Consider the following 27,022-nt stretch of genomic DNA (forward strand, 5'->3'; position numbering starts at 1 on the left):
CATGACTTAGCTTGAATGACAACAATCTCTAAATTGACAGAGGCAAATAAATGATTGAAAGATATAAAAAGTCATCAGAAGGCTCTTCACCCCCTTCACCCCACTGCACTCATTTCCTCTTTCCCTCTGGCTCCTACCCCATCTCCTTCATACCCTCCTCTTCCTCATTCTAACCCTCTCACTGAATTTCCCCTTTTCTCTGGCTCTCCAGCTGCCACTTCCTGTCTTGACACATGGTTTCTCCTAGAGTTGACAAGGCTCTGGGATTTCCTGGTAAACGCTACAGTATACCCTTAAATAGCTAAGGGGAAACAAAAATTAAAAATTAATAAGAAAACCTTGCCAAATTCCGGTAAATATTGGAGCTATACTATCTACTTTAAATCCCACATAGAACCTGTAGACAGGATCCTTAAAAAATCTGGCAGGAGCCAACAAAAGGTGAAAATTCTTACCCAAATCAGTTCTTCCGCATCTCCATCTGTAGTGGCCAGTTGAGAGAAGAATATAAAATTTCACATTGTCTCTTCCTTTCCAGATCTAGACCTCTTCCTCTCCCAGAGATAACCACTTTCTTTCTTTCCTTCCTTTTTTTTCCCCCCTTTTGCCACAGAACACGTGGGAATCTGCCTGCAATGCAGGAGACGCTGGTTCGATTCCTGGAGAATCCCCTGGAGAAGGAAATGGCAACCCACTCCAGTATTCTTGCCTGGAGAATTCCATGGACTGTATAGTCCATGGGGTCGCAAAGAGTTGGACATGGCTGGGCAACTTTCACTTTCAAGGTGGTCTGAGCCACCAGGGAAGCCCTAAATCCCAGGCCTGGTGGGCTACAGTCCGTGGGGTTGAAAGAGTCAGACATGACTTAGTGACTAAACCAGCACCACCATGTGGGATTTAGGGCTTCCCTGGTGGCTCAGACAGTAAAGAATCTGCCTGCAATGCAGGAGACTTGGTTTCGATCCCTGGATTGGGAATGTCTCCTGGAGGAGAAAATGGCAACCCACTCCAGTATTCTCACCTGGGGAATCCCATGGACAGAGGAGCCTGGTGGGCTACAGTCCATGGGGTCACAAAGAGTCAGAAACGACTGAGGTACTGAGAACGCACAAACATGGGATTTTAGTTCCCTGACCAGGGATTGAACCCACACTCTCTGCAGTGAAAGCACAGATTCTTTTATTATTATTATTATTATTATTAATTGGTTTATTTTTGGCTGTGCTCAGTCTTTATTGCTGCTCATGGGCTTTCTCTAGTTGCAATGCTTGGCTTCTCATTGCGGTGGCTTCTCTTGTTGCAGAGCACAGGCTCCAGAGCGCCGGGGCTTCAGTGGTTGTGGTGTACGGGCTTAGCTGCTCTGTGGCATGTGGAATTTTCCCGTACCAGAGATTGACCCCGTGTCCCCTGCATTGGCAGGTGGATTCTTATGCACTGGAAAGTCCATTCTTTTCCACTGGAAAGTCCCTGATATAAATTTTTTTAAGGCCCTTTCTTATTTTTTAATTTTAAATCTATTTATTTTAATTGGAGGCTAATTACTTTACAATATTGTATTGGTTCTGCCACACATCAACATGAATCTGCCATGGGTGTACACGTGTTCCCCCTCCCACCTCCCTCCCCGTACCATCCCTCCGGGTCATCCCAGTGCACCAGCCCCAAGCATCCTGTATTGAACCTGGACTGGTGATTTGTTTCTTATATGATATTATACATGTTTCAGTGTCATTCCCCCAAATCATCCCACCCTCTCCCTCTCCCATAGAGTCCAAAAGACTGTTCTATACATCTGTGTCTCTTTTGCTATCTCGCATACAGGGTTATCGTTACCATCTTTCCAAATTCCGTATATATGCGTTAGTATACTGTATTGGTGTTTTTCTTTCTGGCTTACTTCACTCTGTATAATAGGCTCCAGTTTCATCCACCTCATTAGAACTGATTCAAATGTATTCTTTTTCATGGCTGAGTAATACTCCATTGTGTATATGTACAACAGCTTTCTTATCCATTCATCTGCTGATGGACATCTAGGTTGCTTCCATGTCCTGTAAGGCCCTTTCTTTTAAGCTAAAATATACCTGGGTGGTAGAGGAGAGCTATAGCCATTTGAGAAGATAAGCTGAACTTGTTCCAACTGTCCTTTTATAACCAGTGTGTTTTGTATTATTGTACCTGATTCATGGCAGAAATTTTAAATGAAACTATTAAGGTCTCTGCATCTGTCTCTGCTTATGTGTGTCAATAAGTGTGTTATAGATGTGTGGTATTTTTTACCTTTGGGTGGTATTACAAAAATTAATGTGTAAAAGAATTCTATCGAATTAGCTTAAAGAAAATAAAGTGCTTACATAAATTAAGTATTCATAAAACTTTAGGAAATACAGTAGAACATCACCAAAATGCTTTTCAGGTTCATGTGATATGGGAAAATATTCAATATTAGAACAACTTTGTTGGTTCGATTAAAATAGACATGTCTTCGAATTATAAATATGAAGTGTAATGCAAACATACAATTTTTATTCTACTTGGGTTTATTAGTCAAATAAGTTCAGGCCACAAAATCTGTCAGTAAGAAAAGTAAGTTGGTTTGAAGAAATTTTCACAAATAATCTAAATAGTTGTTGCTATTTAGTCGCTAGGTCATGTCCAACTCTCTTGGACACTCTCATAGACAGTAGCCTGCCAGGCTTCTCTGTCCATGGGATTTCCCAGGCAAGAATACTGGAGTGGGTTGCCATTCCCTCCTCCAAAAGTAAATAGATGTAAGTAGAATAAAAAGTTTTCAGGATAATTTTACAAATAGTTTCCCCATATCTTTTGGTAACCTGGAAACCTTAGTTTTGTTAAGTTCAGTTAAGTGAAGTGAAAGTGAAGTCTTTCAGTCATATCCGACTCTTTGCGGCCCCATGGACTGAAGCCTACCAGGCTCCTCCATCCACAGAATTTTCCAGGCAAGAGTACTGGACTGGGTTGCCATTTCCTTCTCCAGGGGATCTCCCCAACCCAGGGATCGAACCCAGGTCTCCCACATTGTAGGCAGATGCCTTACCGTCTGAGCCACCAGGGAAATCAAGTTCAATTAAATAATGAGTTAAGCCAAAATCATTGAATATCCAGATGATTTCCAAATAAGATAAAACACTGAAACACTAAATATTGAACATAGGTTTATCATTTGGGGCTTCCTTTAGACATTTGGGCTTATTGGTAAATATGTTTGATGCCACACTGAGAAAATGTTCCATGAGAAAGTATGTTTCTGGAAGTTAGAAAAAGTATATCTAAATTTGCCAAGCCAGAGAATGCTAATTAGAAAAGAAAGTTCATAATTCTTTACTCTTTTATAGTCACTAAAAGTTGAGGTTTCTAAGGGTTTTTTGAAAGTCGCTCAGTCATATCCAACTCTTTGCAACCCCATGGACTATACAGCCCATGGAGTTCTCCAGGCCAGAATACTGGAGTGGGTAGCCTTTCCCTTCTCCAGGGGATCTTCCCAACCCAGGGATCGAACCCAGGTCTCCTGCATTGCAGGCTGATTCTTTACCAGCTGAGCCACAAGGGAAGCCCTTCTAAGGGTAAAGTGAAGTGAAGTGAAGTTGCTCAGTCGTGTCCGACTCTTAGCGACCCCATGGACTACAGCCCACCAGGCCCTCCGTCCATGGGATTTTCCGGGCAAGAGTACTGGAGTGGGGTGCCATTGCCTTCTCCGTTAACAGCGGCTAGGCATATTATATTTACTTGGAGCTGGTATACTTGGTGACAGCCTTAGTGCCCTCGGACACAGCGTGCTTGGCCAGCTCCCCAGGTAGCAGCAAGAGCACAGCGGTCTGGATCTCTCTGGATGTGATAGTCGAGCGCTTGTTGTAATGCGCCAGGTGCCATGCCTCGCCAGCGATGCGCTCGAAAATGTCGTTGACGAAGGAGTTCATGATTCCCATGGCCTTGCACGAGATGCCGGTGTCTGGATGGACTTGCTTCAGCACCTTGTACACGTACACGGAGTAGCTCTCCTTGCGGCTGCGCTTGCGCTTCTTGCCGTCCTTCTGGGCCTTGGTCATAGCTTTTTTAGAGCCCTTTTTAGGGGCAGGAGCAGACTTAGCCGGTTCAGGCATGTCTATAATGACAACACCCAACAACACAGAAAGATCTAAGGGTAAAGAATTCTAATTAATATATGCAATTAAAGCTACTGGAAATGATAAGGGAAATAACTCAGTATGCAAGAAAAGTAAGATATGGGTTTGTTGTTATTGTTATTGTTAGAAAGGGTATGAGAGGACTTCCCTAGTGGCCCAGTGGTTAAGAATCCACCTGCCAATGCAGGGGACACGGGTTCTATCCCTGGTCTGGGGAGATCCCATGTGCTGAGGAGCAACCAGGCCTGTGAACCACAACGAGCACCTTAGGGCCTGTGCTCTGCAACAAGAGAAGCCACTGCATTGAGAAGCCTGAGCACCGCAGCTAGAGAGCAGCTCCCGTTCCCCACAACTAGAGAAGGCCCGTGTGCAGCAACGAAGACCCAGCGCAGCCAAAAAAATAAATAAAATACAAAAGTGTACGAGGTGTGCAGATGCATTTTTGTTGAGGGAAATGAAAGTGATTTTGTCTTAAAATAAAGCTGGTTGTTTTGGAAAGGGAAAGAAATGAAAATGAACACAGGAATCCGAAGATTTGTGGAAAAGGAATCTGGGAAAGAAATCTTACGGTGTGATCAAGCTGGATAAGATTGAAAAAAAAGTTGGTTATAAAAGGTTTTTTTTAAAATAAGCTTTAATATCAATAGTGTACTTATGTGTAAAATTGGAACTTAACCTTCTTTCTTCTGCTAAAATGACAGCTTCTTGGAGAATGGGTCTGCTTCTGAGAGGGGCTTGTTAAAGGTTTCCGTTTTTTTAAAAAAATTTTTAATTGAAGGAAATTTTCTTTACAATGTTGTGTTGGTTTCTGCTGTACAAAAATGTGAATCAGTTTCCCTTACTTTTTAAGTAATATGCCTAGAAAGCAAAGATTCTGTGTTTTATTAAAATTATTTCCTGGCCTTCGTGTCATCTTAATCGGATCTTTGATTACTTAAGGAAAACAGAGACTCCTCAATATTTAAAGAGTAAGTTTTGCGCAGAACTATGAAACTTCCTACATTTACCTTAGAAGTCTTTTTGTCACTTTGGTAAAGTAGATAATTATCATTTCATGATAGTCTGTGACCCAATTTAGTCAAGTGTCTAAAATCTTTTGATATTTTTGCCAAACTTCCCCAAAACCAAATTCTAAAGAAAGTCTTTTTGATCTAAAGTAACTCTGGGGATTTCCAGAGGGCCTCTGGAACATTGCAAAAAAATTGTTCTCTTTATGGAAAATAGAATTTTAAATTAACTAGGCTTCTTTGGTATGTTAAATGACATGACAAGCAATGTCAAGTAAGTGATGATAAAAGTTCTTAAGTTATATTGCATGGGTGAATATTATTAATATGTGTTCTAGAAACTGTATAAAACCCTAACATTCTGATATGTTCTGGCATAATGTTTTCAGTTGTAATTCTAGTTACTGTCTTAAAACGCGTGTCACAGAAACAACGGCATTTTCTTGTCAATTGCATTGTACTAAACTCTCATCAGATATCTAGCCATTGCCATTTTTAAGCCTTTGTCATTGATAGACAGTTATTCTTTTATCCTCATGCTTTCACAAAAGCATTCCTGTGGAAGTACTTCATATTCAAAGAGATTCAAGGAAAGGGCTTTTCACAAGTACAGGTTTCTGATAGCTTGAAGATCATCAAACTGAACTAGGGAAGAATTTCCAGAGCTAAAGGAAAAACCGGATTCAAGAAGCACAAGTGTTAATCAGATAGGATCGAATGAATGAGAGGATTATAATTTTTAAATCACTTTTCATTTGAAACCATACTGTTCCTTAGTGGGTTTCTTTTCCAAGTTTAAGAAAGTCTTTTGTCTTCGGCCCGGCTTCCCAGGTGGCGTGAGTGGTGAAGACCTCGCTTGCCAAGGCAGGAGAATCAGGAGATGTAGGTTCAATCCCTAGGTCAGGAAGATCCCCTGGAGGAGGGCTTGGCAACCCATTCCCGTATTCTTGCCTGGCAAAAATCCCATGGAGAGGAGCCTGGCAGGCTATAGTCTATGAGGGTCACAAAGAGTCAGACACAACTGAGAGACTAACATATACATTTTTGTCTTAAGCTATCATGACATATAGCAACTTGGCAAAGTATAACTTTGTAAACAAAAATGAAACATTTACTTTCTCTTTCTACTTGATCTTTCCAGAATTTGGAAATCCTTGCACATTATTCTCGTGGCAATATAGTTAGCTATTTACATAAGCTCAATAAAAATCTGTCCTCCCTGGCACTTCCTTGGTGGTTCAGTGGTTAAGACTCTGTGCTTCCCCTGAAGAAGGCATGAGTTCGATCCCTTGTTGGGAAACTAAAATCCCACATACCATGCAGCAACCCACTCCCTCCCCACCAAAAAACTATTCTCCTAGTAACAGGATAATTAGAGACACTGGATGTTTACCAAGATGTTGACTGGAATATTGTAGTCAAGAGAGATATGCATAGGCTTAAATATGACCAGACAGCTTTAAGGAGTGACTTTAACTTTGGTATGACTTCCTGGCCTTGAGAGTTCTTTTTAAGCATTTAATCTGAGACTCCCTATAAACATTTCCAACAAAGCAGTCTTAAAAAGAGCTTATTAATATTTGGTCAATCACTGCTCTTGCTGTATTTATGTCAACAATTGGGCAACATTTCATGCAAATAAATTTATTTTGACTGTGTGTGGGTTTTGGGGTCTTGTTTGTTTGTGTGTATGTGTGTGGCTTGTGAGATCTTAGTTCCCCAACCAGGGATTGAACCTGGGGCCCCAGCAGTGAAAGTGCTTAGTCCTAACCACTGGAATGCCAGGGGATTCCCTGTGTATCTTTGATAAAAATGAGGGCAACTGTAGAGAGAAATTATGTTTGCACCTTTGTATATATTCTAATCTTGTCAACAGTCTCTGAGGTTTTATTATATACCTATAAACTGAACTGGATGTTGGAAATTCTTCTGTGTGTGTACGTGTGTGTGTGGTCAGCATATTTGCAACCCCATGTACTGTGGCCCGCCAGGCTCTTCTGTCTATGGGATCCTCCAGGCAAGAATACTGGAGTGGGTTGCCATGCCCTCCTCCAGGGAATCTTCAAAACCCAGGGATCAAACCCTCATCTCTTGCATCTCCTGCCTTGGCAGGCGGATTCTTTCCCACTGTGCCACCTGGGAAGCCCCTGAATTCTGCTGGTTTCCACAGATATCTGGCTATTAATCCCCAAACGAATGTTTCAATCAGTAGACACAAAGGATCCACTGGCCTTGGATCTCCTTGGAAGGGACTACACCAGGTCTTCCTCATTACCTGGATGGCAGCCAAACTTCAGGCACGGGAAACTTGGCCACACATTTCACAGCTGAAATGGCCCTGCCTGGCATCTGATCCTGTGAAAATGCTAGAGACCTCCGAATCAAATTGACTGGGAAGAGATGTAGCTGACACTGCGGTGGACTGCTCCCTCCCAAGATGCCAGATAAAGACTTTGTACTTGAGCTAAACAGAAAACACTTTCTTTCTTCTTGCCTTTCTTTCCTTTACTCTGTCCCAGGTCTGGAAAGATAATGCCATCATCCATTTCTCCCAGGCCATCACTATAACCTTTCAGACTGTGCCGGATTTGTCATCCAAAACTGTGATCTGGTGAAGCAAGTCAGAAAGAGGAAAACAAATATCCTATATTCACGCATATATGTGGAATCTAGAAAAATGGGAGAGACGAGAACTTCTTTGCAGGGCAGGAATAGAGATGCAGATGGAGAGGGAATGGACATGTGGACCTAGAGGGAAAAGGGGAGGGTGGGATGAATTGGGGGAGGAGGCTTGACATATATACACTATGATGTGAAAAATAGCTAACTAGTGGGAAGCTGCGGCGCAGCCCAGGGAGCCCAGCTCAGGGCTCTGTGATGACCTGGAGGGGTGGGATGGAGGCTCAGGAGGAAAGGAATGTATGTTTACATACAGCTGCATGATTGTTGTGCAACAGAAACCAACATAATATTGTAAAGCATTGGCGATGGAAGGCAAAGTCCTAACCGCTGGACTGCCAGGGAAGTCCCTTTGGGTTACCCATCCTTCCTGGGAGAGAGGATTAACTAAAACAAACCTGATGAGAGCCAAGCATGACCTGCCCCCATCCCTGCCCATTAGCAAAAGGCTCCAGAATGTCCTTCACCTTCAGATATCTATCTCATTTCACCCCTGGAATAGTGACATTCTTCTAAAGTCTTCATAGAAAAATCATGTCAAAAGTTCAATTTGCAGTAAGGAGACACAATCAAAGAGAGAGTCCAGCGCAGTAGTTAAGAATATGGACTCTGATACCAGTCTGTCTTAGGCTAGAAGTCCAGCTTAGCCAGTTACCAGTTTTATCACATTGGGTGAGCCCTTATACCTCAGTTTTTCCATTGGTGAAATGGGGTGATCATGCTTCCTACTCAAGAGTTGATACGTGTACAGAAATCAGAAAAGCACATGTGGAAAGAGTTTCTTGTAAGTAACCAAGAGCATTTACTACTATTACTTGGGAGGGAGAATGCCCTTTGGCTCTAAAAATCCCTTTCTTGGGCTTCCCTGGTGGTCTAGTGGTTAAGAATCCACCCGCCAGTGCAGGGGACACGGATTCCATCCCTGGTCTGGGAAGATCGCACACGCCCCAGAGCAACTAAGCCCGTGCGCCACCTCGACTGAAGCCACGGCAATGAGAAGCCCACACACCACAACGAGGAGTGTGGTGTGCACACCACGCCTGCTTGCTGCAACTAGAGAAAGCAGGCACAAAGCAGCGAAGACCCCGCATAGCCAAAACATTAAATAAAAAATAAAATAGATAAATCTTTAAAAAAGAACGCACACTGTTTATTGGTGGTGGGATAGCATCACCGACTCAATGGACATGAACTTGGGCAAACTCCAGGAGGTAGTAAGGGACAGGGAGGCCTGGCGTGCTGCAGCCCGTGGGGTCGCAAAGAGTCGGACATGACTTAGCGACTGAACAACAACAACAACATACACTATTTAAAAAAATAAAGTCCCTTTCTTTCTGCTCCCCAACATGGCCTGTCTAGAGGATGCCTGCCCTGAGGTGTGGGTGTGGAGTGACCTGGGGTGGCAGGGAGGGGAGAGGAAGGAAGGAAGTGTTTCTGTGAGATCAGAGGTCCCCAGGGATGAGGCCAGGATATGATCCACCTGGGCTGAGCTGGAGCCCATGGCAGGTGGTCAGGATCTGCTCATAGAAGGAAACAATCATTGAATGACCCTAACCCTGGAGTCCTGAGAAGGCAATGGCACCCCACTCCAGTACTCTTGCCTGGAAAATCCCATGGGTGGAGGAGCCTGGTAGGCTGCAGTCCATGGGATCGCTAAGATTCCGACATGACTGAGCGACTTCACTTTCACTTTTCACTTTCATGCATTGGAGAAGGAAATGGCACCCCACTCCAGTACTCTTGCCTGGAAAATCCCATGGACGGAGGAGCCTGGTGGGCTGCAGTCCATGGGATCGCTAAGATTCCGACACGACTGAGCGACTTCACTTTCACTTTTTACTTTCATGCATTGGAGAAGGAAATGACAACCCACTCCAGTGTTCTTGCCTGAAGAATCCCAGGGACAGGGGAGCCTGGTGGGCTGTAACTCTATGGGGTCACACAGAGTTGGACACGACTGAAGCAACTTAGCAGCAGCAGCAGCAGCAACCCTGGAGTCTGCAGGAAGAGAAAGGTACTTTGGGAGCGGGGTGGGGCTGACCTGGGCAGAAGCTTGAATTTTATTGTTCAGGTCTTTTTATTGTCAAGTCTTTTAATTTCCACTTTTCTGTAACAGCATACATGTGGGTCCATGATTCAAGGTAAAATCTTTACTATTAATTATTTAAAGCTTACATAAGCAAACAAAATGTTTTAAATAATTTTAAAAATAAACAAAAAACAAAATCAACCTACAAAAACAAATAAAGAAATGGGTAGTGTTTCTCACGGCTCAGCTAAAAGGCAGAAAGAATTAACAAAACAGTTGAAATCTCCTGCGCCCCTTTCCCTGGCCGCTTGCCTTTCCTCTCTCTTCGCCTGAGATAAATTCTGCCCCAAACACGATAGTGGCAGTTTTGCTACCTGTGTCCATGCTTTGAGTTTTCTGAATCATGCCTTTTCCTTTTGCATTTTCTCTTTTCTCCCCAGAGATTTTCCCCAGGGAAGCTCATCCCAGGAATCTCATGCTAACAATCTCAGATATCTCTTCCTGTTTTCATTTCCCAAACTCAGACAATCCTATACAGACATTCTGTTGATTGAAGCAAGTTACAAGGTCAGCTCAGACTCTGGAGAGGACAAAGACTCCCCCTCTTGTGGGGAAGAGTGGCGTGTGTGTAAGGAGATGGAGAGATGGTCAGCAGTCATAGTTGCAGGCGATCCACCAACCCCTCAATCCATCCCTTACACTTGCTGCCTTGTTCTTCTCTTTTCTTATTGCTATTGGACAGTATCTTGCTTTTGTTTATTATCTATATCTTTCAAAAAATATAAACTCCATGAGTGCAAAGGTCATCTGTGGGTTGTTCGCCCGTGTGTCAGTGCCCAGAACTCTGTCTAGATCCAGAAGGCAGACAATACCTATCTGAATGAATGAATGAATCCTTGGGGGCTAGCTTCAGGTTTTCCCAGGATGATGGCAAATGGAGAGAAGGTGGGGGCTTCCCTGGTAGCTCAGTGGTAAAGAATCCGCCTGCCAGTGCAGGAGACACGGGTTCGATCCCTGATATGAGAAGATCCCATATGACCTCGGAGCAACTGAGGCCATGTGCCACAGTTACTGAACCTGTGCTCTAGAGCCTGGGAGTTGCAACTACTGACCCTGTGTGCTGCACCCTAGAGCTCGGGCTCCCCAACAGAGAAGCCACCACTATGAGACCTGTCAACCAACAGCTTTGGCCCACAGTCAGCGTCTATTGCACAAACTTCCTCCCTGCAGGAAGTACCATCTGCGTCATCGCTGTGTTCCCGGACTAGCAGACGCAGAGCAAACACACAGGAAGCACTTTCATCGATTCTAAGATGCACCCTTCATCCCCCGCACCCACCCTGCATTTTAGTAATTCTGAGATCAGGAAGAGTCATAGAGGTTGACACCTTACAGCCAGGCAGTCATTGTGACGCAGCTGTCACTGACTGGGTGTGCATACGGAGATTCCCCCCCCCTCCCCCGCCCCAGATGGTTATCATTATTTTCACCAGAGAGCATTTTTTAAAATTTATTTTCTTACTGAAGTGTAGTTGACTTACAATGCTGTGTTAATTTCTGCTATATAGCAAAGTGATTCAGTATACACATATGTATGCTTCCTTGGTGGCTCAGTGGTAAAGAATCTGCCAGCAATACAGGAGACTCGGGTTTGATCCCTGGGTTGGGAAGATTCCCTGGGGAAGGAATGGCAACCCACTCCAGTATTCTTGCCTGGAGAATTCCATGGACAGAGGAGCCTGGCGGGCTACAGTCTGTGGGGTTGCGAAGAGTTGGACACGACTGAATGACTCACACACACACACATTTTTTTTTTAATATTCCTTTCTAATATGAGGTATCACAGGATATTGAATATAGTTTTCTCTGCTACCCAGCAGGACTTTGCTGTTTATCCATTCCACATATAATAACTTACATCTGCTGATTCCAGACTGCCACTTCATCCCTCTCCCATCTGCCCCTCTGGGCAACCACAAGTCTTCTCTATGTCCATGAGTAGGTTTCTGTTTCATAAATAAGCTCATTTGTGTCACATTTTACTACTTTTAACATTTTTATTTATTTATTTATTTATGGCTCTGCTGAGTCTTCACTGGGCTTCCCTGGTGGCTCAGATGGTAAAGAATCCACCTGCAATGCGGGAGGCTCGGTTTGATCTCTGGATCAGGAAGATCCCCTGGAGAAAGGAATGGCAACCCACTCCGGTATTCTTGCCTGGAGAATTCCATGGATGGAGGAGACTGGAGGGCTACAGTTCACGGGGTCACAAAGAATCGGACATGACTGCGTGACTAACACTTGCACTGCATCTGCACTGTTGCACGCGGGCTTTCTCTAGTTGTGGCGAGTGGGGGCTACTCTCTGGTTGCCGTGAGCAGCTTCTCATTGAGGTGGCTTCTCTTATAGCAGAGCACAGGTTCTAGGGTACACGGGCTCAGTTTAGTTGTGGCTGTGTCATATTTTAGATTCCACATATAGGTGATAAAACATGTCTTTCTCTTTTTGACTTACTTCACTTAGTATGATAATCATTAAATGCATCCATGTTGCTGCCAATGGCACTCTTTCATTCTTTTTTATGGCTGAGTAGAATTCCATTGTATATATGTACCACATCTTCTTTACCCATAATTGAGCTGCTTTTAATAGCCTCATGGCTGTGCCTGTTGGCATGGAGGAGAGAAGATGTGTTGTGTGAGAAAGTGTGGACATCCACTGCTTGGAGCAGAAGTGACTCCACAGAGTCAGAGTCTGTGATTTTAGGCTCAGCTTAGCTAACTTATTTCTCTTGTATTTTCCTAGTTAGATGCACACACGGATAGTATAAGATACAAACCTATATTTTCTAAGTAAATCTACCAAGCGCTCTTGCATTTAATTTTATTTTCTGTTTTTTGGCCACCTCATGTGATATTCGGGATCTAAGTTCCCCAACAGGATCAAACCCATACCCGCTCCAGTGGAAGTGCCATGTCTTAACCACTGGATCGCCAGGGAATTTCCTAAACATTTTAAGTGATAGTGAAATACATCATAATTTTATTGGCAGCACTTTAAAAATTTTGTTAATGGGATAGAAAACGGTGCATCTGACAACCATGGTACCTCAGATTGGATGAGCTGGGGAACCCACAGAAGGAGAGGATGAATTGGTATGTTTGTCTCTATCTTTCTCTCTATTCCAGTCTCAGCTCCTGGGTTGTGTCTATCTTGGGATGATAGGTGGCAGAACAGAATTTTAGTCTGGGCTAAATGAGTTACCCCACCTGACAGGCTTCACACATCTTGTTGTTGTTTAGTCACTAAGTCATGTCTGACTCTCTGCAACCCCATGGACTGTAGCCCAGCAGGCTCCTCTGTCCATGGGATTTCCCAGTAAGAATGCTGGAGTGGGTTGCTATTTCCTTCTCTGGGGGATCTTCCTGACCCTAGGATTGAACTTGCATCTCCTGCATTGGCAGCCAGATATTTTTACCACTGAGCCACCAGGGGAGTCCATGCACACCTGGTGTATCAAAAATGTCCCGTAAGTGAGCATCTGGCTTTAGCATGTGAGCACGATAGTGCCCCCACCAGCCTGGGAGGTCTGTAGGAGCCGGGATGTGTGAGTCACATCTTGGGGCCAGCACAGGGACTGGTGAGGTCTACACAAATGTCTGTGGGATGACCACACAGCTGAGTCAGTTACAAGACTAACGAGAGCTCTCTCTCAGCTCGGGGTCTTTGCCTAGGTTCTTTAGGGCTGGGATGCAACTTCCTAGCTGACCATCTGGCTCACTCCTACTCATCCTTCAGTTCTCAGCTCAGGTGCCAGTTCCTCCAGGAAGCCCTCCTTGACCCCTGAGCTAGTTCAGGTGGTCCCTTGGTGCTCTCACAGTCCTCTGGGCCACCCTCCCCATCCCAGTCTGGCCCACTCCGGGTCATCATTGCCTGGGGATGGATCTGACTCCCCCACTACATGGGCTTCCCTGGTGGCTCAGATGGTACAGAATCCGTCGGCAATACAGGAGACCCGGGTTCAATCCCTGGGTTGGGAAGGTCCCCTGGAGGAAGAAATGGCAACCCACTCCAGTATTCTTGCATGGAGAATCCCATGGACAGAGGAGCGTGACTGGCTACAGTCCATGGGATCGCAAAGAGTCAGACACAACTGAGCAGCTAACGCTCTAACTGCACTATGAATCAGTCCTGCGGGAACAGAGCCGGGGGCCGGGGGTGTTGGTCTTGTCTGTGTTCCCAGCATCTAGCCCAGGACAGGGCCTTGGAGAGGTGCTGAGTGTTTGATGAATGAAGACAGAGAGGAGGTTTGGCGGACAGGCACAGGCGCAGCCTCCCATGGGCTGGCACTCTCCAGAGCCGGGAGAAGCGCCCCTGGCAGTGTGCCAGCCTGCATTAGACACATTTGCGCAGGTGTCCTGCGTCCTGGTCTTGGTCCAGAGTTACCCTCGGCCATGACCATCCCCCTCCTTTCCTCCAACCGGGAGCTCCCAAGGGCAGAGCCTGATATATCTACTTTGGAGACCCTGGCTCGTGGCTGCTCACACAGCTTAGGAGCTGGAGCAGAATGAATGGACGTGGAGGGTTTCAGTGGCTGCCATCTGAATATGCTAGTGTGACTGCGTCTCCTCCGGTCTGCTAGTCTGTGTGTGCCTGCGTGTGAGTGGCTTGCGAGGCTGTTCTAAGTCTGCCTGCTTTGGGCTTGTCTGTAATGACTCGTACTTGAGGCTCTGTGTCTTTCCTTTCCCTCCTGGGCCAGGCTTTGGGTCTGGATTTGCGGGGAGAGACCTTAGTGCATGTGTTTGCCGTCTGGGAATGTCTGAGGATCTTTTTTCAGCTCTTGGTCTCTGTGTCTGTGTCAGTCGTGAGGATGTGGAAGAGTTTGTGTGCTGACCTGCATTTCTGTCTCGCCTGTGGTTTAAGAACTCAGTGTAGTCAGCAGAGTACCCTTTTCCCATTCTCAGTGTGGTCTTCAACTAGTCTCTTCCCTTTTTTTTTTTTTTTGGTGAGGGGGGAGTCCCCTCTCGTTCCTTTCTGGGGCTTCCTTAGAACAGCTCTTCCTCAGCTGTTCTTTTGGAGGATTCTTTCCAGAATTGAGCTTCAGATTGTCAGCAAAACCCTTTGAGTATGCAGGGCCTCTGGCTGTGTGCGTGCTAAGTTGCTCAGTCATGTCCAACCCTTTGCAACCCCATGGACTATAGTCTGCCAGGCTCCTTTGTCCATAGGATTTCCCGGGCAAGAATACTGGAGTGGGTTGCCATGCCCTCCTCCAGGGGATCTTCCTGACTCAGGGATCGAACCTGCATCTCTTATGTCTCCTGCATTGGCAGGCAGGTTCTTTACCCCTAGTGCCACCTTGGAAGCAGGGGCCTCTGGGTAGTGGGGGCTTCTGGCTACATCCCAGGAAATGGGAGTAAGGGTGGGACACATGGCCTGGGCAGAGAGGGGGTTGGGAGGAGAGCCAGGGTGGAGACTGTCATAAAAGATTCCCTAGACTGGAAGGGAGGCTTGGAAGCTGCAGAGATGGGGGCTGGAATTGAGGAGAGCCAGAGATATCCCCCAGAAGGCTGGCGTTCTTGTGTCCTGGTCTCTAGACCTTCGGCTTCTTCCCTGTGTGCATCTGGGTCCACGCCTTGCTTTCCATCTCTGTGGTTCTGCATCTTTTTGCTGTCTGTAACTTGTGCCTCTGAGAGTATCTTTGGTGGTTTTCTGACTCAGTCTCTCATCCCTGAATTCCTGCCTGACTCTCCCTCTGTTTCCTCCTTAAGGAGTCTCTTTTCCATTCCAACTCTTTCTCTCTCTTTTTTAAAATTTATTTTAAATTGGAGGATAATTGCTTTACAATGTTGTGTTAGTTTCTGCTGTACATATACAAGTGTATATATATCCTCCCCTTCTTGAGCCTCCCTCCCACCATCCCCCTCAACTTTCTTTTCTCATTCACATCTTCCCCTGCTTCCATCTCCCTCTTTGTCATACTAAAAGATGCTGTTTTATTTTTTTTAATTTATTTTTATTTTTTGGCCATGCCATGCAGCATGCAGGATCTTACTTCCCCGACCAGGAAATGAACCCATGACTTCTGCACTGGGACTGTGGAGTCTTAACCACTGAACAACCAGGGAAGCCCCCTCAATGCCATTTTAAATGGTTGTGAGGAAGCAGGGGAGGGAGACAGGAGAAAGGAGGAAAGTGTTATGAAGTCAGCACCTGAGCTGGGATTTGAAGGATGGGCTGAGGGTACACTGCTGTTAATGTTCAGCCACTCAGTCATGTCTGATTCTTTGAGACCCCGTGAACTGCAGCGCTCCAGGCTCCTGTCCTTCACTGTCTCCTGGAGTTTGCTCAAGTTCATGTCCGTTGAGTCAGTGATGCTATCTAGCCATCTCATCCTCTGCCGCCCTCTTCTCCTTTGGCCTTCAATCTTTCCCAGCATCAGAGGATGTTAAAATGCCAGGGAAGAAGGAAGCCCAAAAGGGAGCTTGGAAACCAGATACTGAATTGGGGTGTGGGTGCTGCCCCACTGCCCCATGGACCACCAGTCCCGGCCAGGACCAGGCCAAATTGCACGGGGCTCTCCCAGCCCTTCCTCCCAACTCAGCCAGAGCTGGCTGAGCTTAATCACCACCCACAGAGCCTACACCACCCTTGGTGAGGTGGGTGAATGGGTAGACAGTGCAAAGGAGGGAGAGTGAATGACTTGTTTGGGAAACAGTCCTGGGATGGAGGAGAAATAGAGGGTGGGATGGTGAGCAGGGCCAGATTCTCAGATGCCAGAGCTCGGATTGTGTGCTGGGGGTGATGGAGACCACGGGCGGGTTTTGAACAAGTCTTGGTGTCAGAAAGCTCTCTCTGGGTCCCTGGAGGGGTAGAGGGGGCTAAGGGCCCGAGACTACCCAGTGATGGTCCCATGAGCAGCGAGGGGCAGGGTCCCACAGCGGGGCTGGGACCCCGCCCCCTGACATCACCCTCACATTATTGCACCAGGGCTGGCTGACCAATAAGCTGTGGTTTGCTACTATAATGGGTCCTAGCAACAGGCCCTGATCCTGTGCTAACAGGAGAGGAGGCCCCACCAGCGGGGAGAGTGAAGGGGAGAGGGAGAGCCCGCAGGGCAGGTGAGTCCCCCCGAGGGCAGCTCCCCTTGTCCAGTCCCAGGCCCAGCTCCCTCAGCCCCTCGGTCCACCCCAGTGGCCACTGGCCTGTCCGCCCCTTGCACTGAGACCTGTTCAAGGATTCCCCTTCTCCTCTACCCAGACCACGCTCTGAGATGGGTTAGGGGTCGGGACGCAGGAGGGACTGGGTTGAGCCCCAGGGTGAAATGCCCCCACCTGGGATGGGTGATCAGATCTGGCGGGAACAATGAAATAAGGACTGTCTTCCTGCAGAAGGTTGGGTGAGGATGGGGCCAGGTGCAGCTGAGGGGAGAAAGGAGAGGTAAAGACACGTGATTGAAGGGAGAGCAGCTCTTCAGAAGGACCTGGGTTGGAGCCCTGGCTGTGCCTCTGAGTGGGGACCTCTCATGTCTAGTCTGAACCTCAGTCCATCTCCATCTGATGGGGACACTGATCCCTGACCTGAGCATCTCTCCCAGGGTTCTCTGAAGAGTCTTTAGTCAATGAGGAAGTGTATTTTAGAGGCGATAGACAAGGAGAGTGTGAGATCGGGAAGAGGGAGGGCCAGGGAAGCTCCCAGGTGAGGAGGAAGGATCTCAGGAGAGACCACCATGACAGGCTCATGGAGGAGAGAGGGGACTTAGCCTAGCCAGCCCTGCCAAACAGGGCTGGGTGTTTAAGGAGATGCCCAGGGTGGGGGCACCCCTCCCATGCCTGGCTGAATCCAAGAATATCTTCAAAGGTGACCTAGAGACAGACAGGTGATGGGGCTCATGATGGTCACAGAAGCCCTGTGACGTGGGCAAGGTTATCTTCCACCATGCAGGTGCTACAGCAGAGGCTCAGAGAGGGCAGGGATGTCACACAGCCAGGAATATTAATAATGATGGTAACAGTGATGCTGATAATGCAGACCACCTGCTCTGAGTCGGGCACTAATTTTTTTTCCAGAGAAGTTTTTATTTGGGCCTTAAGCTTTTGAAAATAAAGTTTAGAGACATAGCATATGAATACCACTGTAATACACATGAAATATTCTATCAGACCCTAAAAATTAACATAAACTTCCTCATAGTCAACAAAATAGTGGCTGGGTGCTGATTTCATTTGATAAGTTGGCTACAGCACTTTAATTATCATTTTACATCTATCTAGGTGTAGCTGAAATTCAAAATGCACATCAAAGTAAAACTATATCACAGCTCAATGCCAGGCTAAACGTACTTGGCCTCTGCAGTAAAATTCACAATGGGTTCTGTTGGACAGATACCGGGTTGGGCACTATGTTAAGTGCTTTTTCTGGATGAACTCATTTCATTCTCAAAAGCTCTAGGAAGTGGTCTGCTATAAGGCTTGCAGATCGCTTTGATCTGTAAGATGAGGAAAGTGAGGCAGCGGTCAGGAACTTGCCCCAAGTCTCTCAGCTGGTGGGCGGTAGGGCCCGCCTGGATGGAATCCCAGGCAGTGTGGCTCCAGGGTCTGGGTCCCTTTGGCCATCACTTCTTGCTGCTTCTAATCACCGCAGAGGCAGCAGCGGGAGATCCACTGCTCCCTTTTCCTGGGCCCAGGAGCTGAGTAAAGCCCCTTCCACTGCAGGCCTGGCTACATACACAAATTGCAGGGCCCAGTCGAAAGTGAAAATGTAGCACCCTTGCTTCGAATGTTTAGAATATTAGTCAATGTCAAAAGAGCATTAAGGCAAGAGCTGGGTTTTGTTTTTTATTTATTTTAAAGTGTTATTTATTTTATTTATCTGGTTGTGTCGGGTCAATTGGGCTTTCTAGAGGTGGCACGCAGGCTTAGTTGCCCAGCAGCATGCGAGATCTGTTTCCCAACCAGGGATCGAACCCCATTCCCTGCTTTGCAAGGTGGATTCTTAACCACTGGACCACCAGGGAAGTCCCAGGAGAGCTGGGCCTTTTAACGTGGGGCCCCATGTGACGGCATGGGTCTCAAGCTGCCCACAAAACGGTGGGAGTTCCTAGGGTTATCCCGAAGACTCCTCAGTGCCCTGGAAGGCAGGTCAGTCATTACACTCATTAAGCAAGAATCGAACAGGCTCAGAGAGGTGTGCTTCGTTTTACCCCAGGTCACACGGCAGGTTAGTGGCAGAGATAGGATGGGAACCTGGGGCCACCGACTACAAAGCCCCCTCCCTACCTCCTGTCTAAAAGGTATCCCGGGTTTGTTTTTTTTTAAAGGAGAGGGCTGTGGGGCTCCAGAGAGACTTCCTTTATAGCCCTGGTGTGTCTCTCCCTGCCCCACGCCACGTTCCAGGAGGCCTGAACGGCTGGCTCCCTTCTGCTCTCCCCTCCGCAGACACTGAGGACCACGCGTCCGTCCGTGACTCTCCCCCACCCCCCCGCACCCTCTGACCCGCCAGTCACCATGGCTACTTCGAAGTTGCCAGCGGTGTCCGGGGAGGAGGAGACCACCATCCTCATGGCCAAGGAAGAGCTGGAGGCCCTGCGCACTGCCTTCGAGTCGGGAGACATCCCGCAGGCCGCTTCCCGCCTCCGGGAGCTGCTGGCCTCCTCGGACTGCACCCGGCTGGAGGTGGGCGTCACAGGCGAATCGGGGGCCGGCAAGTCGTCCCTCATCAACGCCCTTCGCGGCCTGGGCGCCGAGGACCCCGACGCGGCCCTCACCGGCGTCGTGGAGACCACAATAGAGCCCTCGCCCTACCCGCACCCGCAGTTTCCAGACGTGACCCTGTGGGACCTGCCAGGGGCCGGCTCTCCCGGCTGCTCGGCCGACAAGTACCTGAAGCAGGTGGACTTCGGCCGCTACGATTTCTTCCTACTTGTCTCACCCCGCCGCTGCGGCGCGGTGGAGACCCGCCTGGCCTCCGAGATCCTGCGCCAGGGCAAGAAGTTCTATTTCGTGCGCACCAAGGTGGACGAGGACCTGGCGGCCACGCGCATGCAGCGGCCCTCGGGCTTCAGCGAGGGGGCGGTCCTGCACGAGATCCGCGAGCACTGCGTCGAGCGGCTGCGCGGGGCCGGCGTCCACGACCCGCGCGTCTTCCTTGTGTCCAACCTCTCGCCCGCGCGCTACGACTTCCCGCTGCTCATGTCCACCTGGGAGCGCGATCTGCCCGCGCATCGGCGCCACGCCGGCCTGCTGTCGCTGCCGGACATCTCGCTGGAGGCCCTGCAGAAGAAGAAGGACATGCTCCAGGAGCAGGTGCTCAAGACGGCCCTGGTGTCCGGCGTCATCCAGGCCCTGCCCGTGCCCGGGCTGGCGGCCGCCTACGACGACGCGCTGCTCATCCGCTCGCTGCGCGGCTACCACCGCAGCTTCGGCCTGGACGATGACTCGCTGGCCAAGCTGGCCGAGCAGGTGGGCAAACAGGCGGGGGACCTGCGCTCCGTCATCCGCTCCCCGCTGGCCAACGAGGTCTCCCCTGAGACGGTCCTGCGGCTCTACTCCCAGTCGTCCGACGGTGCCATGAGGGTGGCCCGGGCCTTTGAGAAGGGTATCCCCGTGTTCGGGACGCTGGTGGCGGGGGGCATCAGCTTCGGCACCGTCTACACCATGCTCCAGGGCTGCCTGAACGAGATGGCCGAGGATGCCCAGCGCGTCCGCATCAAGGCTCTGGAGGAAGAGGAGGACACTCAGCCCGATGTCAGCCTGGAGGCGGCTGGTGACAACGGAGTGGAGAAACGGGGATCCGGGGAGGGGAGCATGGAGGAAGCCCCCCTCTCGACCCGCCGGAAGCTTGGCCTCCTCCTTAAGTACATTCTGGACAGCTGGAAGAAGCGAGACTTGGCCGAAGACAAATGAAAGTGCAGCCCTTACCCACTGCCTCACCCACAAACCAAGCCTTTTGAAAACCCACCAAACAATCAAAAAAGGCCTAATGTGGTGAAAATGAGAGATGCAGTTGCTGAGTGGGGACGGGGTGGGGCGGGCTGAGGGAGGCGGGTGGAGGGAGGCCCAGGGCCAAGTCCCTAACTGAGGATAGGAATTTATCTTGGGAGCCAGAGGTTCAAGGTGTGGATGCGGGTGGGCAGGACTCTTAAAAAAAAAAAAAGCCTCTCTCTCCTCTGATCCCCAAGTGGCCATGGCGGGTGGAGGGGGGGTGTTGGGGGCAACAGGACAGCCTGGCCTGGAGCCAAGCCAGGAGCCCACTGTCAACGTAGGTGGGTGGCTGAATGGGCCCTGGGGCCTGCATTCTCGTGTCCCTTTCTGAGAACTCCAAAGGTCTGCTCTGGTGGGGGAGGGGCAGCCAATTGGTACTCGGGCTGGGCACAATAGTGCCTAGCAACCAACTGAGTGAAACAGATGCCAGGGAGATGGGACATCCTGAGCCAGCTCTGCTGCCTGTGAGTGATGGGGGGGTGGGGGAGGTGTGGGGAGCAGGGAGGGTGCAGCCAGGTGGCCACTGGACTGGCCTCTGTGCAGAACCTGGGGACACAGAATGAGAGCGGGGGTGGGTGGGCGCGTCTATGAGCATCCACGGAGAAAGGAGGCGGGGACGGCACCAGCCCCCTGGAACAAACCTCATTTCAGAAAGATTGCCAGCGTGTCTGCATGTGGATGCGTGCGGGAATGAGCTTGCTGGTGTGCCTGACTGGGAGGGATCTTGGTAAGCCTTGGTGATTTGGATGCTGCGGGTGGGTCTAAGATTGTGAGTGATTGGCTGAGACTGGGATTCCAGGTCTGTGTGTGCCTAGCTTCATGGCTGGGAACAAATTTTGGGGATGGTGCTGTAAGGCCGTGGGTCTGACAGGGCACCTGTTGGGATTTCTGAAGCTGCACGAGGTTTCAAAAGACACGGGGTGTATAACACAGTGAGGCGGCCCTGGGACCTCAACTGCTTGCCACAGCCCCTCGGCTCTGTGCTGGGCTCTCCAGCTGGATACAGAAGTGAATCTGACACCCTTATCTGCTCAAACCAAAACTCACATGCTGAGTCGAGGGTCACGCATGTTTAAAAAGGAATCACCAGACTGGGGCACTTGGACAGGACAGGGGCTGCCCCAAGAGCATCCGTGGACTGGGACGAGGGTCCAAGGAAGGGTGGGATTTGAGGAATTCACAGGGTGGTTCTGGTGCAGTGGAGATGGCCTCACTAACACTCCCTGAGCTGTTCCAGGACCTGATGATGGTTCTAGCCTCATTGTACATATGTGTATGTGCATGCGTGCTCAGTCATATATGATGCTTTGCGACCCCATGGACTGCAGCCCGCCAGGCTCCTCTGTTCATGGAATTTTCCAGACAAGAATACTGGAGCGGGTTGCCATTTCCTACTCCAGGGCATTTTCCTGACCCAGGGATCGAACCCACATCTCCTGCGTCTCCAGCATTAGTAGGCAGAGTCTTTACCATTGCGCCACCTGGGAAGCTCCTCTCGCCCCATCTAGGGGCCTCAAATCACCCCTGACTCTGGGAAATGGACTAAGAGGGTCCACTTTTACCTGGGGTGTTAAAATTTCTTTGTTGAAGAACTCTCTGCTTTGCAAAAAAGATTCCTGTCTTCCCAGAAGGCCTCCCATTGGCTCTGCGAGGACTATTTGGGGTTCACATGGACCTTTCTGCACCAAAGAGGGTACAAACGATCATGGTAGGGATATTCCAGATGCCCAAGGGGAAATCCCCATGGTAGGCATTTCTCAGATGCATAAGAAAGATGGTCTCTTTCAAATCCATTCTCAAAAGGCACAGCCCACATCCCTATACCTGAGGACCCTCGGACTCACTGGCCCCAAGTGGCTGGGATGGAAAGGTTGGGCATGCTCTCAATACAATGGGCCTGAGGCTAAAAGAGAGAGCCTAGGTGACCACTGTCCCCTGCTTCCAACTGGTGGCCTCATTCTGTCCTGTCCCTTCTGCCTCTGTCTCTCCCTTCCCCCATCTCCACCCCCAGCCCCTGTTCCAGCTCTTGGCCCTGCCCACCTAGGTCCTGCCCCCACCCCTCCCCTTGTCTCCCAGGCCCCAGTCTCCTGCACCTTAAGGTCATGGAGGGCTCTTTGGAAAAAATTACTGGCTTCACCACGAGACTTATGGGATCTTAGTTCCCCAACCAGGGATCGAACCTGGGCCCTCGGCAGTGAAAGCGTGGTATCCTAACCACTGGACCACCAAGGAATTCCCAGGAGGGCTCTTGGTAACGTCCCCAGTGGACCTCTCCCTTCCCTGCTCAGAACCCTTCCACAGCTACCCACAGATAACGATCAAGTGCAGCTGGATGCTCCACGCCCTTCCCAAGCTGGCCTCTGCCTGAATCTCGTCAGCAGTAAGACCCCGAGTCTTCCTAAAACAGTAGGGCTTGGAGGGTTCTGAGGAGTCATCTTTCCAATCCACAGGTGAGGAAACTGGCGCCCCCCCACCCTTCACGGAGGGGAAAATAAAAGCCCCGGAGGGGCTGTGACTTGGCTGGTGTCACCTCTGCAAATCCCTGGCACGGCTGGGACCAGACACAGTCACACAATCCCAGGATGTGAGCATGGCTGCCCCACCCATCATATGGACTTGACAAAATCATGCGTGTGGTTAGAAGAGTGGCTGGCCCCTAGTAAACCTCAAATAAACCCGAGCTATGACTACCAGTGATGAAGGTTCCAGCTCTTAATCCTGGTGCTGGGCGCGTGGTAAAACCCCTGCCCCCTTCCTCAAAGTTAAGACTTTGAATTCTAGGGCCAGAAGACCTTAGCCCCATTCCCAGTTTTCCCACGCATTAGCTGGAGGACCTTGAAGTGAAGTCGCTCAGTCGTATCCCACTCTTTGCGACCCCATGGACTGTAGCCTACCAGGCTCCTCTGTCCATGGAATTTTCCAGGCAAGAGTACTGAATGGGTTGCCATTTCCTTCGCCAGGGGAGGACCTTGGGCCTCATTTATTTTCTCAATGCCAAATGTGGATAAGAAGGGAGGGAAATTTCTTCTCCAGCTGGTTTGAGGATTTGTAGTATTTGAGGATACTTCAGGAGAAGCTGGCGGTGATGAGTAAATGTGAATTAAAATAAAGTGCTTAGCACCAGACTTGGCATCTTGTAACACCCTCAGCGCTATTACTGGTGATGCCACAAATACTCTGGGAAAGCTGAGGGATGTAGAGAAGATAGGGCAACTCAGAGTGAAAACACTCCTTTCCCTTCCCTGTCCAAGGTCATCAAGTCCTGAAGACGGAGAACTGGGGGTCCGGCAGCTGATGGCCAGCGAGGTCTTCCAATCATGCCTCAGCCAATGCAAGATCCTGGAGCTCTCAAAGGACACCAGGGCCCTGAAGGAGGCCTTTGAGGCGGGGGATCTGCCAGCAGTTGCCGCCAAGTTACAATCTACGCTTCATTCTCTGGAGAACGTCCGGCTGGACGTCGGCGTCACCGGGGGGATGGGCTCAGGCAAGTCCACCTTCGTCAATGCTATCCGGGGGCTGGGGGATGAGGACCCCAACTCGGCCTGCACGGGCGTGGTGGAAATGACCGTGGACCCCACACCGTACCCACATCCCAAGTACCCCAGCGTCGTCTTCTGGGACCTGCCGGGTGTCGGCACCCCCGCCTTCCGGGCTGACAAATACTTCCAGCGGGTACAGCTCTTCCGGTATGACTTCTTCCTCATCATTACCTCCGAGAGCTTCACCACCGACCTCGCTGAGCTGGCTCTCGAGATCCTGCGGCGGGGCAAGCATTTCTACTGCGTCCGCTCCAAGGTGGACGTGGACATCGCCGCCTCCCGCAGCCGCCGCCCCAGCTCCTTCTCGGAGGAGAGGGTGCTCAACCAGATCCGGGACGACTGTGCGCAGCGGCTGGAGGGTGAGGGGCAGGCTCTGGGGGGCTGGGTTATTTATTTATTTATTTTGGACGCACAATGCGGCTTGCAGGATCTTAGTTCCCTGAACAGGGATTGAACTCCGGCCCTTGGCAGCGAAAGCATTGAGTCCTAACCACTGGACTGCCTGGAAATTCCTATCTTATTTTTAATTATTTTATTTATTCATTGATTGGGGGGGGGCTTAATTCTTGAGGGATTACCCCGGTTCCCCTGCATCTTCCCACTGAGGCCCAAGGTGGGGTTAAGGCCACCCAGTTATGTGGCCCCTGTTGGTGAAATGCCGCTTACAGCTGCCATTTCAGTCACAGATGATAGAGACCAGTCACTTGCATTAAAGAAAAGAAAGGGTGTGTGCGTGCTAAGTCGCTCAGTCATGTCTGACTCTTTGCAACCCCATGGACTGTAGCTTGCCTGGCTCCTCTGTCCATGGGGCTTCTCCAGGCAAGAGTCTTGGCATGGGTTGCCATGCCCTCCTCCAGGAGATCTTCCCAACCCAGGGATCGAACCCTCAGTCTCTTACTAAATCTCCTGCATTGGCAGGCCGGTTCTTTACCACTAGGGCCACCCAGGAAGTCCCACTGGCCAATGCAAATGCTACGCACCCACGGCCATGCTGACACACCTCTGGGCCGGGGCCCCGGGGGCAGCTAACACTTCTTGGGGGCTCACCAGAGGCCAGGCACCATGTTCACAGCTCATTTCACCAGCGTGACATCCCTAGGAGGAAGGTACCCCCATCCTCTTGTTTTACAGATAAGTACATGGACTTCCCTGGTGGCTCAGACAGTAAAGCGTCTGTCTACAATGCGGGAGACCTGGGTTTGATCCCTGGGTCGGAAAGATCCACTGGAGAAGGAAATGGCAATCCACTCCAGTACTATTGCCTGGAAAATCCCATGGACAGAGGAGCCTGGTAGGCTACAGTCCATGGGGTCGCAAAGAGTCGGACACAACTGAGCAGCTTCACTCACTTATTTACTTACAGGGAAGCCCAGAGAGGTAGGTGTGGTAACTAGCCTGAGGCCACACAGCGAATAGGAGGGAGGCTGGGATCTGACGGAGAAGGCAATGGCACCCCACTCCAGTACTCTTGCCTGGAAAATCCCATGGACGGAGGAGCCTGGTGGGCTGCAGTCCATGGGGTCGCTAAGAGTCGGACACAACTGAGCGACTTCACTTTCACTTTTCACTTTCACGCATTGGAGAAGGAAATGGCAACCCACTCCAGTATTCTTGCCTGGAGAATCCCAGGGATGGGGGAGCCTGGTGGGCTGCCGTCTATGGGGTCGCACAGAGTCGGACACGACTGAAGCGACTTAGCAGCTGGGATCTGAACTCAAGCAGCCTGGCTCCAGGGCTGATGCTCTTAAGCCACGTGCTATGTAGACACAGCTTATCACCCCCCCCAACCCCCCTCCCCACAGGCAGCTGTCAGGACACCTGGGTCTGCTCAGTGGGGGAACTCACCCAAGGTGCCCTTGTCTCCTGCAGCACAGGGACTCAGGGACCCCAAGGTCTTCCTGCTGTCCATGTTCGAGCTGGGCAAGTACGACTTCCACCTGCTGGAGGAGTCGATGGTGAGGGACCTGGAGAGTCACAAGCGGCATGCATTCCTGGTGGCCCTGCCCAATGTCTCCAAGCCCACACTGGAGCGGAAGGCGGCCTCGCTGAGGCAGCACACCTGGCTTGTGGCCACGGTGGCCTGCGGGGCCAACCCAAGGCCCATGCCAGGCCTGCCGGAGGTGGCGTGTGACCTGTACATGCTTACCCGGGCCCTGGAGGGCTACCGCCACAGCTTCGGCCTGGATGGGGGATCTCTCATCAGGCTGGCAGAGCAGACGGGCCAGCCCTTGCACAAGATCCTGCAGGTGCTCCAGGGCCCGAAGACCAAGGTCACCGAGGCGCTGGTGGCAGAGCTGCTGGGTCAGGCCTTCGGGGATGCCTCAGCCTTCAGTCAGAAGCTCCTCAACGTGCCCATCCTGGGCTCCCTGGCCTCCTGTGGCCTGTCTTTCGCCGCCGTCTACCGGATGCTCCGCACCTCCCTGGACGTGGCTGTCAGTGATGCCCAGAGCGTGCTGGTTCAGGCCTCCCTCGACAACCCCGACCGCAGGCTCCCGGATGGTCAGTGGTCCCAGCCCAGCGCTTAGGCCAGCCAGAGGTGGCAGCGAGGGGCTGGGAGCCTGCAGGCTCTGTCTGTGCTCAGGCTGGGGGGGTGTTGGGGGAGGGGAAAGAAGAAACTCCAGCTCCTAACTGTCCTGGACTGAGC

At 50.1% G+C, this 27,022-nt stretch overlaps 3 protein-coding genes and 1 long non-coding RNA gene across 6 annotated transcripts; 2 read left to right on the forward strand and 2 right to left on the reverse strand.

Annotated features, from left to right (window-relative positions):
• Window positions 1-3,633: 3,633 nt before the first annotated feature.
• Window positions 3,634-4,121, reverse strand: LOC147353980 (histone H2B type 1-H-like). Its single transcript, XM_086352931.1, has one exon. The coding sequence runs from the start codon at window positions 4,119-4,121 to the stop codon at window positions 3,744-3,746; it is 378 nt and encodes a 125-aa protein (XP_086209057.1). The 3' UTR covers window positions 3,634-3,743.
• A 5,585-nt stretch (window positions 4,122-9,706) lies between these two features.
• Window positions 9,707-20,849, forward strand: IRGC (immunity related GTPase cinema). The gene is made up of 2 exons (XM_086352937.1): window positions 9,707-9,845; window positions 19,295-20,849. Exon 2 carries the CDS (start codon window positions 19,364-19,366, stop codon window positions 20,759-20,761), a length of 1,398 nt encoding a protein of 465 aa, XP_086209063.1. The 5' UTR covers window positions 9,707-9,845; window positions 19,295-19,363; the 3' UTR covers window positions 20,762-20,849.
• LOC147353982 (interferon-inducible GTPase 5-like) lies at window positions 9,720-27,016 on the forward strand. Of its 3 annotated transcripts, none has more exons than XM_086352942.1 (3): window positions 9,720-9,845; window positions 24,091-24,737; window positions 26,248-27,016. In XM_086352942.1, exons 2-3 carry the CDS (start codon window positions 24,134-24,136, stop codon window positions 26,901-26,903), a joined length of 1,260 nt encoding a protein of 419 aa, XP_086209068.1. In that variant the 5' UTR covers window positions 9,720-9,845; window positions 24,091-24,133; the 3' UTR covers window positions 26,904-27,016. The 3 variants fall into 3 exon arrangements, with proteins under 3 accessions (XP_086209068.1, XP_086209070.1, XP_086209069.1); XM_086352944.1 differs by lacking the exon at window positions 9,720-9,845 and adding an exon at window positions 21,318-21,566; XM_086352943.1 differs by lacking the exon at window positions 9,720-9,845 and having other exon boundaries at window positions 23,948-24,737.
• LOC147353983 (uncharacterized) lies at window positions 20,436-26,319 on the reverse strand. The gene is made up of 2 exons (XR_015146153.1): window positions 26,224-26,319; window positions 20,436-20,572 (listed from the first exon to the last, which is right to left on the reverse strand). It is a non-coding gene; the product is annotated as an uncharacterized LOC147353983 (long non-coding RNA).
• Window positions 27,017-27,022: the final 6 nt, after the last annotated feature.

This window comes from Bos grunniens, chromosome 18 (assembly GCF_055505025.1).
Source record: "Bos grunniens cultivar Pamir isolate PY7600 chromosome 18, Bosgru_T2T1.0, whole genome shotgun sequence".
NCBI classification, from domain to species: domain Eukaryota; kingdom Metazoa; phylum Chordata; class Mammalia; order Artiodactyla; family Bovidae; genus Bos; species Bos grunniens.

Excerpts from the sequence above, each read along its gene's own strand:
- LOC147353982 (XM_086352944.1), top strand. The coding sequence starts at position 21,427 with ATGAGCATCCACGGAGAAAGGAGGCGGGGACGGCACCAGCCCCCTGGA. Across the intron at positions 21,567-24,090 it reads CCTGACTGGGAGGGATCTTG|GTCATCAAGTCCTGAAGACG; the intron begins GTAAGCCTTGGT and ends TCCCTGTCCAAG. Across the intron at positions 24,738-26,247 it reads CTGTGCGCAGCGGCTGGAGG|CACAGGGACTCAGGGACCCC; the intron begins GTGAGGGGCAGG and ends TGTCTCCTGCAG.
- IRGC (XM_086352937.1), top strand. The coding sequence starts at position 19,364 with ATGGCTACTTCGAAGTTGCCAGCGGTGTCCGGGGAGGAGGAGACCACC.
- LOC147353980 (XM_086352931.1), bottom strand. The coding sequence starts at position 4,121 with ATGCCTGAACCGGCTAAGTCTGCTCCTGCCCCTAAAAAGGGCTCTAAA.